The 18,248-nt window shown below is 35.5% G+C and overlaps 1 protein-coding gene across 10 annotated transcripts in view; it reads right to left on the bottom strand.

The window, feature by feature from the left end:
* The window catches only part of UNC79 (unc-79 homolog, NALCN channel complex subunit), a 139,092-nt gene extending 121,726 nt beyond the window's left edge, over window positions 1–17,366 (bottom strand). For all 10 annotated transcript variants that reach the window (XM_081939435.1, XM_081939440.1, XM_081939437.1 and 7 more), the window contains exons 1-3: window positions 17,242–17,366; window positions 6,187–6,491; window positions 3,602–3,772 (exon numbers count right to left, since the gene is read on the bottom strand). In XM_081939435.1, coding sequence (XP_081795561.1) covers window positions 3,602–3,772; window positions 6,187–6,433 — 418 coding nt within the window. In that variant the 5' untranslated portion in view covers window positions 6,434–6,491; window positions 17,242–17,366. The remainder of the gene's footprint in view (window positions 1–3,601; window positions 3,773–6,186; window positions 6,492–17,241) is intronic.
* Window positions 17,367–18,248: the final 882 nt, after the last annotated feature.

An 18,248-nucleotide genomic window follows, 5' to 3' on the forward strand; every position in this document is an offset into this window, starting at 1 on the left:
ATAGTTGCTAGCATTGTAATATCCCACTTGTCATTGAAGAATCTGAACTAGCTCCAAGCATCAGAATGACCATGGGGATGCGGCAATGGTTGTAAGTATGAAAAATGGTCATAAGTCACTTTTTTCAATGCTATTGTAACTTTGAATGGTCACTTAATTAATTGTTGTAAATCAAGGACTACCTGTACTTTAAATTCATTTTCCCTGTCTCTCCTATGTTCAATAAAGATGCAATGTTTTAAAATTATGCTTGATTTCTGATAATTTGGATGTCCACATGTTTTTTTAAAAAAATAGTGTGTAGTGTTTTTTAAAGAAGTAATGTGTTTTCTTTCAACATGATTTCCTCAACTGTCCAATAGATCTGGTATTTTGTTGTTATCTCATATTCAAGTGCCCAGCAGAGTCCATTTTGCTCAGCTCAAGATCAGCCACAATTGAGTCTGGCTATAAAATATGTCACACAATTTAAATCTTGTTGCCAAAACCTGCAAGAAGTTTGGGTCTTATTTTGAATATTTTGTCAGAGCATATTGTTACTCCCAAAATGAAATGCTTATAGAGATCTCTTTTTTTTCAACTTGACAAACATGACAGAAGCTGTAGTGAATTTTAAAAAAAATTTAGTAGTATTCAGCAGACTTTGCAAGCTACTTTGCTCTGTGCTCCTTCCCCACAGAACATTAATCTGTAGTCCTTCAGCCATGTTGGTAAAGTTGTCTGGCTGGTTTTTGCTATTTCCCCCTCTTTATATGTCCATTCCTTTAATTAATTAATTTTGGAACCACCCATCTCACTCCCAGGATAAGACCATGGTGCTAAAATTACTTCTTTGATACAGGAACACAGTTCTACCTACTACACATATACACTGTAGCTCAAACTGGAACTCTAAAATACTTGAAATACTTTAAAATCTGAAGATTTTTCTTGCTTAGGAGAAAGGTACACACATGACTCTTCGATTAAACCAATGAAGAATCCATACCATAAAAATAAAAGAAAACCAATTGGAGAAAAGTACTCACAAATGTTCCAGTTAATTCTTTAAAATGTCAAAGACCCATTTCAGCTTTTAGATATCACAATCTACACATATATAATATCACAGGAAAGCTGATTTCTGAAAATATTTTCAGCTTTTTAAAATGTACATTCTAACAATGGTGTGCTACTTCTGCACTTGAACTGGACAATGCTATGTCCACCAATAGATGGAAGTAACCAAAAATAAATGGCAGCAATTAAACAAATATTTATTTTTGAATCGATTCTGTACTTTTTAGAAAATAGGGACAGTTAAAAAATACATGTTTAGGCCATAATGACCGAGGTTACTACAAAGATGGAAAAGGCAACTTCAAACCTGAGATTTTTCTTCTTACATTTCTTTTTCTAAACCAGATTGGAACTGAACAGACTTTAGTAAGAATTTCTATCCTCAAACAAACATTTAGCAATGGTTCCCAATCTTTTCTATACCCCACATCCCTAGGAAATATTTGATTAATGTTTGAACTCCCTATAAAAGAAATTGTGACTTGTGATTCATCACTAATGAATCTAATGATACTCTTTGTCTGAAATTCCACCTCGCAAGGGATGCAAACTATCTTTGTTGTACCCCCAGAAATTCCATCCTGCACCTAGTGGGGGAGCAAGCACCCTAGTTGGGAACCCCTGTTTTAAATAGAAGATCCTTCTCAGGAAAATGGGATACCTGCCCACCATACTAGCAATACAAATTCTATGCCTTTCTCTTTCTCAACATCATTCTTAATATTCCCACCCAATTTTAAAGTCTGCTTATTCCTATAGATAGATATGTGTGTGCATGTAGTGTAGTGTAGTGTAATGTAGTGTAGTGTAGTATAGTATAGTAAATATGGAGCTTTACATAACAAAAGATTAACAATTTTTTATCCAAGTGACAATAATGCAAGAAGAATAAAGGGGGAGTAGAAAATTATATAGCTCAAGAGTGGACAAATCTGAGGCAAACCATCATCCCAGCCATCCAGAGGCTCACAAGCCAATTATTTCAGGTGTTTTTCTTTAAAAAATGCATTAAGAGTTTTGATGGAGGTGAGAAGTTCTGAAAGATTCTCACAGAAACCTAAACGCTACATGATTTGGGAGGTGCATATATTGTTCAAACATTGAAAATAGCTTGTTCTGGTGAATACAAAACAAGGAATAGGAAATCAAACATTTGAGAAGAGGACATTTAAAAGAGAAATAACGTTATGTCAGTAGTATGAGCTCTGGATAAAATATACATTAAAAGAAGGTGCAATTAATCTATTCTTGCTATATTAAGGCATACTTCCAAACAAGCATTGGATTGCAATTAGCCTTTATTTTCCAATATTAATGGGGCCTCTAGGGATGCAATAAATTTAATGCACGCCACCTTATTTTTTTTAATGAAAAGTCTTTTTAAAATGGAAACGTATCCATTGAGCATCAGAGAAACTGTTCACAGCAATCAGATTGAGCTCCCAATTCCTAAAGTGTTAACATGAAACCTGTTTTGCAGCAAGCAAGCTGGTCTGAATACTGTAAACCTCAAGAAAAAAAATATGTCAGAAATCTGTTTAATAAGGTGTATTGGGAAAAAGACTAAAGTAACAATGCTAAAATTTTGGCAAGTACTCTACCTTCAAATGAGAAACATCTATCTAAACAGATTAGGGTATGAAAGTTTTGATTTGTTTTCTCCTGCTCTTTTGATATTAATTTCTCTATTTTGTGAGAGAAGGGCAGACCGAATTTGTTGATTGTTTTGGGAATGGCTACCAGATTTCTTATCAATTAAAGAACGACCTCTTATATTAACCCTAAATGCATTGTCTTTTCTGAATTTTATTTTCTTGAAAGAGGATTTTGCATATCAGTGCAAAATAGGCCCAATCCTGTGGCATATGGAAATAGTGGAATTCCCATGGGGATATACACAACTTTGGGAGATTCAAAAGACCTTAAGTAAGCTTGTGGGAAAACTATTTACCACAACGATTCTATTTACCTAGAATCATCCATCTACAGCTCTTAATTATTAAAAACAAAAGCTGGAAGCTAAGAAGTACAAGGAATACTTTTGAATTCAGAGTCCAGGAGGAGGGCCTTCTCTGCTGTTGCTCCTGCCCCCTGTAACATCTTGCCCTCCGACATGAGGTCGGCCCCAAGCCTCCTATCTTTTTGTAAAGGCCTACAGACCTGGCTTTGCCAGTTGGCCTTGGACCCCAATGAGGGAACAGCACACTGGAAGTGATTAACAGCAGATCCTACCTCCCCACATTCCACCTCCCTTGCCCACCCTGCATGTCTTTAGTTTTTAAACTTTGGTTTTAATTTATTTGTTTTAATGTACATAATTTTTTTATGAATGTATACCACCCAGACGCACCTTATGATAATATGGATGCCCAATTTTTTTAAAAAATAAATACTTTTGAATCCTTTGCCCAATTCATCCCATGCATTCATAGCTCTTTGGGTATTCTAAAAATCAACCCTCCAAAGCAGGATACGCTATTCTCCTTCACAAGTGAAGCCAGATTTACTTACATGCAAATACAAATTAACCAAATTTACTCACATATCGCCATGGGCAAGAATGATGTGCTGAGATACTCTATGATATCTTTGTGCAGAAACGGTGGGAATGTAGCTAAAGTAGAGATCATTGTATACGGTAAAGTACTCAAGATGTCATCATTGAGAAAAGGTAGCAAACATGTAGTAGTATAAAAAATGGACTGTCCAAGATCTGTCAGAGGCACAAAGAACAAACAATATGAATACACAATTGCAATCACTGTGTGAAAGGGTTTTTCCTATTTTATGTTCTTGTGAATTAATCAGGTTTAGCAGAAGAGATAAAAAGATTGAAATGGGAAGGAAGATGATGGGGAAAAAACTAGAGTCGAAACATTATGTTCAATAGTCTACACTGCCTGAGAAATGAGAGGCAAGTTGATGAATGTCAATAACTGTTAGTGTGGAAAATAAAGATGCTATTGAATTATGGATATAATATGAAAAACTGTAAATAGATTAATGTAAGTAGAAATTCAATTAAAGCTCATTTTCTTTTTCTTTTTTTCCCCTTTGGTTGTATTATTATAATTACTGTAAATATATTATTGTATAGTTATTAGCTTGTTAAATAGATTAAGATTTGCTACTGATTTTTCTTTGGCTTTGCAATTGTTACCCTGACATGACACTGTCTTTTCAATAAAGTATAAAAGAAATAGTCTGCAGTGCCTGGTCTATCATTACTTAGTAAAAAGAAACAAAATCGGAGGTTCTTTAGCCACCCATGGAGCACCCTCTAAGTACATTGGTAGAAGGTACAATAAGTGGCAAGAAATTAGAGTTTATGCCCTAAAATAGCCTAAAACTAAAACTGACCCCCCCACACACACACATACCAAGAACAGGAAAATTCCTTAAAACCTTGTGTGTGCCCACTTTGTATCATCACCTCACTGTTATCCTTGAACTTCCAAAAACTGATAAGAAACAACTCATATCCAGCAGATCCTTGGCCTGTCTCTGAAAGCTGATGATGGAACTCCTGGTACTGACACTTAAGGATATTTCTTGCTAACTCATTGGATAACATTTTGTGCTAAATTAAAGGTCGAAACATTAATCTGGAAAGGACCAAATATTCAGAAACTAATAGCAATTCTATACCTGGAGTATCTATGATTGATTTCAATCACTAAGTTGATCCAATTGAAATTAGTAGGTCATGAACCTGTCTAGTATTGGCTGCAAAACAGCCATTTCTACAACACTGTAATATCCAAGGAACTTTTAGTCCATGAGATTTCTGGACGTGCAGCTAAATATGAACCTAATATTTCAAAGTGGGTTTCAATTCAGTTATAGCACTTGTACCAATTACCACAAAATTCTTTGCACAGAATGTAAATTTACACTGAAAATAATTAATATACTGCTGTGCTTCTGTCACACATTGATCTGATGCATCAAATCTACATACACACACACACACACACACACACACATATATACACACACATATATGCTATTTAAAGTGATCTCACTATTTAAAATGTTTTATATATTGTCATTAATGTTGGTTATATTTAAGAATCAATGAGTAGGAATTCAGATCATGTGGCAAGAATACATGTGAGCTGATACACACACTTTTCACACAAAAGAAATAATGACAAAAAATAAATGAAGAACGCTGCATGCTGGAAAGTTTGCAAATATTGCTATGTATACATACAGTGATTAATATTATATGTATGTGTATTAATTTCAGGCTGAATATCTATTTATTCCAGGTGCAGATATGGAAACCCTGAAGCTTCCAGGTCACTTCTTTAATATTTTTGTCAATTTACTGAGACTCTCAAATTATTACTACCAAAAATCAATTACGTAATTTCTTACCTTATTAAGACAAAATATTAATGTAAGATCCAAAACAACCTGAATATAGCTTATAAAAAGAAACCTGACAAGCCATTTCTTAATTCAATATATAATTGAATGGGCCCAACCCTCTGGAATGACCTCCCCCCCCCCCCCCGATATTAGAACCACCACGGATCTCCGCTCCTTCCGCAAGAAACTCAAGACCCACCTGTTCCAATTAGCTGGCCTGGCCCATTCATAGTAATATTCTTTAATCCTCCTGGCAATTATTTTTTAATTATGGGGTAGTTTTTGGGGTAGATTTTAATGTTGTCTCTAATTTTATTATTACTGTACAGTTTGTATATCGCCTCCTCTATGTATATGTATGTATATGGTGTTTTAACTCTGACTGTACACCGCCCCGAGTCCCTTCGGGGAGAGGGAGCGGTTTATAAATTTAAATAAAGTAAAGTAAAGTAAAATACTGTGTGTGCATATGCGATTATGTACTCACACACACACATTTTTATCTGTGGCAAATAACAATGACTCAAGTTTTACAAATTAATATTAAGCCAACCTTCCCCTCTCAGACTTTAGTTAGTCTACAAAAAATCCATAATAAGAGGTAGTATGGTTAATAGGCCATAGACTGGGAAGATGGCCACTTTAATCCGAATACATCTGAAGGCATCTGATTTGGAGATATTTTGAAATATGCCTGCACATGCCTACTATCTTTATGTATCGTGTTGAGTATAAGAAGAATTCACTCACCATGCTGACCATGTTGTAGCAAAGGAACTAGATCCAGCAGAGTCACCAATGTCACGTATAGTCCTTGATAGTCCAATGATGGGTAGTCAGATAACTGAGCATCCCGACTTTGCTGGCCTCGTTCAGTAGGAGCATCTCGCAGGACGCTGTAAAGGAGGGAGCGAGTAACAGTAGGGTTGATGGAACTGACCTGTGGTCTTAGAGATGGGGTGAGTGGGAATGGCACAGGAAAAAGACACATGGTCATGGGCACTGTCAAATTGGAGGCATCTTGATTCTCCTTCTTCCCTGTGCGGGACAAAATGCTGTTGGGGGGACAAAGAAAAAAAAGAGACAACAAAGACACAAAGAACAGCACATTACATTGAAATGACACTATAAAACAAATAATAAAACTCCAGATACATCCCACATGAGATGCAGTCTCTACCAATACTAAGGCATCTTGAAAAATCTAGCAACCATTTACTTCCATGCTTAGGAGAAATACAGTTCAAAAATTGCTACAAGTGGGGAAATTTCCATTGCATCTCATGTGTTATCTGGTTCATAAGGAGCAAAAATATAAAAATGCATGTTTCAGTGGCACACCCATGTTTTACAGTTCTACAGAATTGGATGCGATTTGTTATAGAAAACAAAAGTTACAGCAGCACCATGTCAATTGATTGCATTGTTGACCTTTTATCAAATAAATATTGAGACAACATTTTGAACCTCATGATTGGAAAACCAAAGATAAAATACTTGCAAAAGATAGGTGTGACACTTACAGAAACATGTTTTAGCAAAAAATAAACATGTGTGTTTGTTAAGAGAACCTTAAAAATCACATGTTTATTGCATTAAAATAATGTCTGTATGTAATACATGATACTGTTTCATGACGGTCTTTCAGTATCATCTGAGATAATGAGATTTCAACAGGCACATGGATTTAGAAATAATATATATTTCTAAAATGTTAGCTAAACTACATTAGGTAAGCTTTAAAATAATATATAATTGATGGGCTGCAGCATATGTTTGTGAGCTAATGAGCATGATAATTTGTGTCTGCTTTTAATTGGGGGCGGGGAGGAAACATAATGCTGTTCTATTTTGTGGTTATTTTCTAAGGACTAAGCAAGCATTACCAGTTATATATAACTGCATAGCAGAAAAGGTGTTAGCATTCATTGTTTTGCTACTTACATTATTTAATGAACTTACAAACTAAAGGAAAAATAATTTAGAATAAAAGAAAAGCTTCATGGGAGCAAAAAATAGACTGCTACGCCTTCTGAAAATCCCCCTAATCAAATTATGCTTTTATTTTTATAATAACTATGCTTTTATTTTTAAAAACTGCTGCTAAATAAGCAAACTAAAAGGGCATAATCTAACTAGTATAGCACTTTATAATGTGAGATTTGCAGAAAGAGTATAACAACAATCAGAAGGTAGTCTACCTGGACACCAAATAAGTAAGTTTAGCATTATTATCTTAAGTACACCTTGGCTCCTACTGAAATCAGAAAAGCTAAAAATATTCAATTTTATGATCGTAAATGCTTTTCTACTTTATTATGAAATAATTTATGAGGGTGAAGGTTCATTCTGCAAACTTGTGGGTTTGTTTCTGAACGTTTAGTTACCAGGCTAGGTAACATTTTCAGTGGAGTTTGGGGGATGGATTCCGTTAATTCTGCTGAAGATGTTACTTAGCCTGGTAATGAAATGTTCGGAAAGCAAACCTTCAACCCAATCCTACACCCGAGCTACAGATATTTGCCACTCTTGCAAAAATTATTTGTGTTAGAGAATTAAGTTATAAAAAGTGTATTTACATTTCACCAAACTACAAATCCATTAATCTTTGTGTGATGAAAGAGAAAATATTTGAAAAATCACTTATCATTGTGACTGTTGTTAATTTTCTACATACTGCAGAAATTAACTTTCCACTGATGGTTATTGAGAAGAGTGTTGAATAACATCTTAATATTTTTAAAGTTCCTTCTTTTATTAAACTCAACGATTTGATTATTCAGAAGCAAAAATTCCCAAATGATATCATTAAAGATAGCACTGGGAAAGTTACAGGTATCTCTAGGATATAGACAGCATATTATGGTGCTGCAATCCATAAATGTACAAGTATGTTCAAGTGTGCCTCTTTTTGTCCCCATCAGTGTACAAAGCAATTTTCCCCAGTCTGGTGCCCTTAGGCTTAGTTAGCATTACAATACTCAGAATTCTCAGTTTGTCGTTTGCTGGGAATTCTGGGACCCATATAGTTGGTGTGCGCCAAACTGAGGGGAACTGCTGTAGAGAACGGACCCAGCCCCAAAGCTTTTACTGTGTAGCTGGAGAATACATTGGACTAGCATATTTAAATTCTAAAATATTTATTGTGCTTTGTATAACAGTCCGCCTAAATTGGTTTCTAGTTAACTATTATCCAGTTGTCACGAAAGTAATTAGTAAAATAAAACCAATAAATCATCTAAATGCAATATATCCAAATATTACCCTAGCAGTAATAACTGTAATAAGCCTAGCTGTAAAATAACTGTAAAATAACCTAGCAGCTTACCGTAATAAACAGAAATGTAGGGATAAAAGATACTGACTTCTATTATATTAAACCAGTAGCTTGTCTACCTCAATTAAAATAGAAGCCCAAAAGAGGGCTTATGTTTAATTGATCGCTTGTGCTATATCTTTCTACTTGCTTTCTTATTAGTTTTCATTCTGATTTTCACTAAATTATTCATTTTATTTGGCAGCAATAATTAAATCATATTGAGCTTTAGTTTTCATATGTATTTGTGCAATCAATGCCAATTTTTGACTCAAGGTTGTCCTCTTCAATATGGAACTGTTGTGTCCAGAGACTACATATCCCATCATGTAGTAATCCACCCTCATTCAGTCTGTTTTCTAAAAGTGTAATGCATTTTATTATTGAAATATCTCAGTGATAAAAACTATGTTTTGGCTTTTTTCCCACAATTCTTCTTCTCATATATTCTCTAAGGGCAAGAGAACATAAAGTTCAGGTCAAAAGTTTTTCTAGGTCAATACTTTTTCCACAACAAAACTTGTGCCAAATAAAGGTCTCATAGAAAAATATGAGGGCAATATCATGTTTTTATTCCTATTCTCTAAAAAAAAAAATCCAGAGACATATGAAGTCTGTGCTGATATAAAGCCCTTCTGACCAGTAAGTACTCATATCCTATGTTGTTCCTTTTACATCTGTGTTTACCAACACAACATTTTGTATGATAAAGGGAACAAACAATTGTCCTGACACTTCCTCAAACTCTCTCCTTTATTTCCCTTTCCACTAATGTCAGCAATAATGTTAGTGAATTTGCAAGACAGTTTGTTTGTTTCCAATAAGAAACAAGAATAAATGTTTTCTATATATGGAAGGAGCCTTTCAGTTTGTGGACAGTCAAATCTACAAGACACTCTGCTTCTTCATCCTCTTCTGTTGTTTTTCAGAACTAGTCTTTCCTTCATATGAATATTAATGCAGAGTTAACCATATTCTATTAAATCCCATAGGATAAATTGCTTAGAATGAATTCACAATATAGACTAGTTTTCATTTACAACTGAAAAGGTTCCCTCCATTCTGGAAGGACTGAGATTCAAAGGACATTTGGCTGATATAAGTGGAAGAGGCATATCTGAATGGCTTTTCTTACTTCTGCTATTCCTACATTCTGACTTCTATAGATAGAACAGCTTTTTATGGGGATGAAAAATGTGGAATCGCGTGCACTTCTTCCAGAAGAAACTTTCCAAAACTAAACTTCTATTTATGCGGCTACTGGATCCACCTGGCTGTGTCATTTGTATCTTCAGATACTGCTATGGTATTGCTCAGAAATTTTAAAGACAAAATTTACTTTTAAGTTTCCCTAAAAGTAATTATTTAATTGTCAATAAGGCAGGGGTGAAATGCTCTGAAGTCTGCTACCGGTTTGCTTCGTGCGCTTCATGCACATCACACCGCAGGCGCTAAGAAGCCTTTTCTGAGTCTGCAAAGGTAAGTAGAACAGCGAGGGGGGGGAACAGCTGTGCCGCGAGATATAGATTCGCTAGAAAGCAGGATTTCCTGCTTTCTAGCGAATGTAAATCATGCAGAACAGCTGATTGTCACACAGCTGCTCGTCGGAACTTTTTAAAACTTTTTAAAAGCAATTTTTAACTACCAGTTCGAGAGAACTAGTAGTTTAAAAATGCTTTAAAAGTAAAAAAAAAATAAGTTCCAATGATCAGCTGTGCAACAATCAGCAGTGCCACGTGATTGTTAGAATTTTTTTTTAAACTTTGTTTAGCATTTCTTACTATCGGTTTGGGCAAACTGGCCCGAACCAGTAGCCTTTCACCCCCTACAATAAGGTTTTTGTTTAATACAGACATCACTAAAATATAATTGCCAAATGTGTTGGGGCTACTATTCCCATGCTAAGTGGGAACTCTCAACGTATCTGGAGAATGTAAAATTGGGAACTGCTGCTTTAACAGTTGCATGTAGGGCAGTTCCATGTAAAGGACAACTACATAAATGAAGCAACGATTGTTGCTCCCTAAGGAGGCATCCCAGACCTACGTAAGTAAAGTTTCAATTATTGATTTTCCACCTGTTACTAAGCTTTCCAATACAATGGCTAGACTTGTTCTCCCACTAGTCTAAATCCTGACGGTACAGCCTTATATCTCCTTAACCAAAAGAGTGTTGCACTGCATGTTGGGATTTGTCACATACTTGGGTTTCACATTTCCACGAACAACATTTATGTAAATAATGCTTCACCGTGAATGGGGAGGTGTAAAAAGTACCTCTTTTGGAATTGGCTTTGGTGTTTGCAAACTTGTGGGGTTGTATTAAAAGATGGTCTTGTTTCTGCATGCTATAGATACAAATATACTCTTACTCTGGGATTGTCAGGAAAGCAAAGGTGCTGTGCCTGTATATGCAACATTTCAGAATTACAGAATAACCGAGTTGGAATGGACCTTAGCAGTTTTCTAGTCTAACCCCCTGTTAGGGTCTGTCAAATTTTTTCAACATTCAATTTCCAAACATTAGGGGTGCTCAAAAGTTGTGACATGCCTTGGGGATTGTAAAGATATTTTGGTTACTTTAATATAATTTAAACGTTAAAAGTTATCATAACTTTTTAGCATTTTGTTTATGCAGCCCCCAGGAGCAGATACCAAGGCAGTGACATGAACTTTTCAAGATACAGCTGCTGTAAGTTATGTAAAAAGTGGTGACTTATATCTGCTCTTAAACATTGCAAAGCATCTTTTTAAAGACTGCACAGATCTAACACAAACAATACTGTATATTCTCAATATGCTCAAAACTTTCAATCACAAAAGGAGTGTCAGTGTGGAACCTGTACACAATTCTGCCTTTCCAAAGATGTTCCTACTGGGTGTAGTTAGGATGTTGAAAGTGGCAAGAAGATGACAAGCAACAGGGAGAAAGCAGAACTGCTTAACTTGTTTTTTTGCATCTGTCTTTACACAAAAGGAAAAAAACAGTCCAACCTATCAAAACAGTACTGTAAAAAACAGATTAGGAATACAACTTCAAATAGGCAAGAAAATGGTAAGAGAGCACTTGTCCACCCTAGATGAGTTCAAATCACAAGAACCAGATGGATTACATCCCAAGGTTCTGAAGGAACTGGCAGATATTATCTCAGAACAACTTAACTATATCTTTCAAAGATCCTGGCTCACCAAGGAACTACCAGAGGACTGGAAAAGAGCTGACATATTTTCCCGTCTTCAAAAGAGGGGGGAAATAGATCCAGGAAACTATCAGCCTGACCTCAATACTTGGGAAGATTCTGGAAAAGATAATCAACCAACGAATCTGTGAACACCTAGATGCATACAAAGTCATAACCAAAAGCCAACATGGGTTTGTCAAAAACAAATCATGCCAGACAAATTGTATTACATTCTTTGACAAAGTGACAAAATTAGTGAACCAGAGAAATGCTGTGGATATAATTTACTTAGATTTCAGTAAAGCATTTGATAAAATGAACCTCAACCTACTACTTGATAAGATAGACAAATGTGGGTTAGACAGCATCACAATCAGATGGATTTGTAACTGACTGGCCAACTGAACATGTAGTCATCAATAGAACTGCATCTACATGGAGGGAAGTATGCAATGAGGTACCCCCAAGGCTCTGTTTTAGACCCAATATTCTTTAACATTTTCATCAATGATTTGGATAAGGGAATAAATGGGGAACTCATCAAATTTGCAGATGACACCAATCTGGCAGGAATAGTCAAAACTCCAGAAGATAGGATCTTGACAGGCTTGAACATTGGAGGCTATCTAACAAAATGAAATGCAATGGTTAAAAAGTAATGTTTTACATTTAGGCAAGAAAAACCAAGTACACAGGTATGGCATAGATGGTACCTGGCTCAATAACTGTGAGAGGGATCTTGGTGTCTGAGTGGACAATCACTTAAATATGAGCCAGCAGTGTGCTGCAGCTGCCAAAAAAGCCAACATAGTTCTAGGCTGCATTAACAGAGGGATAGAATCAAAATCACGTGAAGTGTTAATATCACTTTATAATGCATTGGGAATATACTGCATCCAGCTTTGGTCGCCACAATATAAAAAAGATGTTGAGACTCTAGAAAGAGTGCAGAGAAGGGCAACAAAGATGATTAGGGGACTGGAGGTTAAAACATATAAAAAACGGTTGCTGGAATTGGGTATGTCTGTGTTACTGAAAAGAAGGATTAGGGGTGACAGGATAGCAATGTTGCCACAAAGAAGAGGGAGTCAAGCTATTCTCCAAAGCACCCAAGGGTAGGACAAGAAGCAATGAATGGAAAGTAATCAAGAAGCAATCTAGAACTAAGGAGAAATTTCCTGACAGTTAAAACAATTAATCAGTGGAACAACTTGCATCCAGAAGTTGTGAATGCTCCAACACTAGAAGTTTTTAAGAAGTGATTGGACAACTGTTTGTCTGAAATGGTACAGGGTTTCTTGCTTAAGCAGGGGGCTGGACTAGAAGACCTCCAGGGTCCCTTCCAACTCTGTTATTCTATTCCATTCTATTTTCAAAGTGTCCACATTTCTCTAGGATCATATGGAGAGAGACAAAAAAAGGGGACAGGGCTTTTGTATATTTAATGGCACCTGTGTAAGAGATTTTTGAGTGGGAACAGTTTCCTTTGCTTCTATGTAACAATAATTCTTCTAGCCTATCTTTTCTTCCCTTTTGTATTTGGGCATCCTAAAGTGAAAACTATAAGTCACCGTCACCATTTCAAAAATCATTCCTCAAGTTCAAGTTGCATTCACCAACTCTTTCAGACACACTGCCATTTTTTTAAAAAAAAACCTGAATAATCTGGCTGTATATGCAAAAGCTCTTAGAAGGTTATTTGAATCTTGGCTTATTTTTGAATAACAGAAATTTACTAGCATGGAGCTTATTTATATGAGGTGAATTATTACATTTTTTATAATCACAGTGGAAATTTGGGATAAAACAGGTTGGAAATGAGAAATGCATGAAAATTAAATTCATGCTTAAATGCAGAGAAATGCTTTTGGCCAAAAACTTAAGGAGGAGCTCAATGAATCAATGTATTATGCGCTGTGCATGGTGATTGTTTAATGTGATGTTTTGTTTGTCAAAAAATTCAATGCAATTTCTTTCCATTTTCCCATCTTTCCAATTAAAACCAGCATAGCCCAATTCCCCTCCCCAAATTTGATAACCTCTCAAGATGTCTGTAAATCAAGGATCATGTTTTAACTCTGGGGTGACTAAAAAGAAAGACATTTGAGGAGCAAATTGAAATGCAACCCAAATCGTCCTTAATGAAAGTCAACAAAATATATTGGTTCCATTCAATCTTCATTTATAAATTAATTGAGTAAACTATGGCAAAACAGTTTAATTTTTCAGTGTGCCACTTTTTGTATGAAACTATTGTTGTGGCAATTTCTTAGCTGCAAAGAGAATCTTCAGATATAGCTGGGTTCCAGGTCTTGGGTTCCATTGGTTTGGGATGATAAAGATCAAGAACACCTGGAGAAACACAGCTTTCTTACTTCTAGACTAGATCTAAAGTAACTACAAGTATTTTGACAATGTTGTAGAGAGTATGGAAGATAACCTTGATGGAGATACAGTATGCAGAAACCTTTGTCTAGACAACAGACCCTTCATATCTCTATTAAGGTAATCTTCCATAAACTCTACCCATGTCCACAACACACAGAATTTTGCGAATTCCCTCACTCTAGAGTTACATCAGCTCCCTGATTCTTCAGGCCTAAGATTACTTTTAACTTCTTTCTGAGTCTTCAAGGTTGCTGTAGCCAACCACATTTGAAGATCACTAAAATTGATCATGACTGTTCTGAAGTCATAATGAGCAACAGGATTTTGGTTTAAACTCATTTGAGCACATGGGAAGTTAAGACACATCAAGATAATGGAGCAATATCTACTTCTTTTCATATTATGCTGGTGGCATTGAATTCTTTACAGAAAATATCTTTCTACATGTCTGTTTTGATGGAGATAGGTTGACATTGCTAACAACTGAAATGTGTGTTCTTCTCATCTGTCCCATTACTACTCATATTAACATTGATCACATACAAAAGAAATAAATGTAAGAGAGCGGCTATGTTAGTGCAGTGTTTACTGCTTATTCCTTAACAAAACTAATCTTATTTATTATGTTGTATACCACTCCTTCTTTAGAAGTTCTGTGCATGCAATCTAAGGAAAGGATACGCATGCTTTTAGAACTTTTAAGTGCTAGGTTTGCATATTTCAGGAATCAAATCCAAATATTTCATTGTCCTAACTATCCTATGAAGTGAGTGGGCTGAGAGATTCTGATAACCCATATCACCCAAAATGCTCCAATATCTACTGAGAATTTGGATCTCAACTCTTCTTGGTCCACCACATTCTACTTCTCGTCATTACTACTATATATTGCTTCCTGAATGAAAATTGTGGTTTAAAGGAAAAAAATATGTCTAAGATCAGAAAAAGAATTGCAATAAGTTTAGTTAGAGTTTCTGATCAAATATTAAGGGATACTATGAATGTTTGGTAATGTGGTCATTCAGATAAGTATGGATCTTCTTTCCATAAAATGTTTAAGAAAACCTTGGCAACAGTTTTGAAGCATGATATCCTTTTCCAGAGGCTCAGGAAACTCACTGAGTAATCAACCATGCAGTTCTAGTTTTCTATCTTATTTCTAATTTCCAAAGTAAAGTTTTAGCTAAGACAATATTAGGAAATTGGAAGAGGCCAGTGGCAAACCATTTCCAAAACTCCCTACCTGGATATAGCCAAAAAATCCCCAGATCAAGCTTGGTTCAAAGAACAGTTTAGGGTTATTTCAGAAATTTCTATTGCTAAACTTCAGCTCAGGTATATATCCCATCTAAAACATGCTTGTGGAAATAATTAATCAAGCTCTGTAAAAATGATCACTATATGATACATGCATGTTAATATTATCTTCCACATTGCACTATTTAGAATAGCAGAATTCACTTTGATTTTTGCCATAAATTCATGGAGAGGTTACTGGGTTACTAATTGCTTGAAAAAAACCTAACATTTTCCTTTACTCTTTACAACAGTATGTTCTGCAACAGTCAGCAGGCAAATCTTGTCACAAATAGTTGCCTATAATTTCAATAAATCAAGTTTCTATTAAAAGCTCTGGGATAAATATATGTGGATAAAAAATGTGACCTTCAAAGATATTATCATTACTGAGAAGATAATTTGATCACAAGGATTATCTCCACTAGAGAATCTTTGTAGGAAAATTCCTGTTTTATAGCTATGCAGCAAACAAGCTTCTTACTAATTTTATTGACTGCAGATGGGATTAAACCAAATCCTGAATGCAGGACAAACTTGAGACAGTCCAAATTTTAATTTCATTATCAAAAGCATCTAGAATCACTGAGACTACTATAAAACCAATCTTATACAGATTACCGCTTTTCATATATCTTTCAGAATGAAGACTAATCAAAGATTGAGGACATTTCTAATTATAACTTATTCACTTAGCCTTACAGGGCAATAATATAACTACTGTACTGTACGTTTTCTAGCTTACAGAAGGCTGGGCAATTAGGTTGCTAAACCTCTGAATTTTCTAAAGCTGAGTATCAGTAGAACCAACCCAAGCTTTTATTTGTTAGTTTAGAATTAGCTGTTGGGAAGCATGCAGTTAACCTTGGCAAGCCATGGCCCAGTTTACAGAATGTATCAGAATAATCTATTAAAAAAAGAAAGACCAGGACATTTAAAATAGAACAAAATGCTTCCATCTGCATGAGAAGGTTATCTTTTCTAACCTGTTGCCTTTCAGATGGATTACACTATATTTCTCAGAAGCCTATGGAGATTCTCAGTCATTGAGGTCATAGTTGTCCCAAAGTTGCTTTTTCAAGAGGCAACTGGACTTTCTTGTTTTTCTTTGAAGACGTTTTGCTTCTCATCCAAGCGAAATGTCTTCAAAGAAAAAAAAAAGTCCAGTTGTCTCTTGCAAAAGCACCTTTTGGATATATTTCCCCAAATTTCCAAGTAGCATAAATCTACACTAATTTTTTCTGACTTTTGTAGCCTAGCACAACCAGAGGACCAGTTTGGGAAGGCTGATGTAATTGATGACAGTTTAAATATCCCAGTACATTAATATCATCCTGAAAAATAGTGTGCCAGGAAAAGTCCGGTCTGGCCTATAGGGTTTCTCTCTGCTTATTTTCATTTTAGGACTCCTTTGAAGGAAAGAAAGAATTCAAACACCTCATTCCACATCATTCTGCTGCATTTAAAGGCCCAGTCTAACCAGATTCTGCCATAGTTACTTAATTCAAGCTATGTTTCAATGAGCTTTTGACCGTTCTGCCAAACGCCATACCATTTGTCAATAGGCTACTTGTATACATACAGTACTTATATTTTTTCTTTGAGATCATAATTTAAAACTTACCTTAGTAATGTCTGAGAAAAGTACTTCAGAGTATTGGCAATGTCAGTTCCAGAGGGGACAGGATAAATGTTGTGAAGGACACGATTATGGTATTCTTGCAAGTATCGGATCTTGGAAGCAACTGGATTTTGTATTGCATGAAAGAAGAAAATGGGGGAAAATGCTTAGCTCAGTTCTCCCTCTCAGAAAATAATATACTTTAATTATATTCTGCCCATAACCCTTTGCTCACTAATTTAAGTTTCTAGCTGAGTATGTCCAGCGAGTATAGCTGTAAAACTAATGGACAGCTTGCCTAGTTACAAGTTGATTCAGAAGGAAGAGAGCACCTGAAGAGGAGATGCAATCGAGGTATTTTGTAAACCAACCAATTGTCAAAAAATAGCAAGTCTGGCTTAGTCTTTGAGTTCTGCTTAAAACTCTTCTTGCATAGTAACTCAAACCCTTTTCCACTAGGATTACTACTACAGGAGTACACAAAATTTCAATTTACGCAACGCCCTTAGCTATATAATTGCTTAGCATGGTGTACAGACCCAATCAATAATAAGCATACTGTTTAATTCTGCATCTTACAACCTTCTTCTAGTAGCTTCAGTTTTTAAGATATTCTATTTAATATGTTTAGCAGCTTCAGTTCTGGTTACTATGGCACTTATCCTTTTAAAACACTTAGTGATTGCATGATTGTGGGCAGTGAATCATGGAAAAATATGTCCTCAATACCCCCCTACCTCTGTGGTCTCTTGATTACTTTCTTCCTCTCCCATTTATTGGACTGTTCCTAATCATTGGAAATATAGATAACAAATTAAAGGAACCATTATTAGCACTTGTGTACCAGTGATATAACATTCTCTGGTTCTTGGGCCTTGTCCATTGAAATCGTAATCATCTAATCAGCATGCAACCAAGCAGCATTATTGTGAAGCACACCCATAAGATTCAAGTCTGAATTTTTTTATTCAGTCTAATATAATATGAAAGGTACAGAAAATATTCAAGCT

Source organism: Natrix helvetica, assembly GCF_964273705.1.
Source record: "Natrix helvetica genome assembly, chromosome: 1".
Taxonomy (NCBI): domain Eukaryota; kingdom Metazoa; phylum Chordata; class Lepidosauria; order Squamata; family Natricidae; genus Natrix; species Natrix helvetica.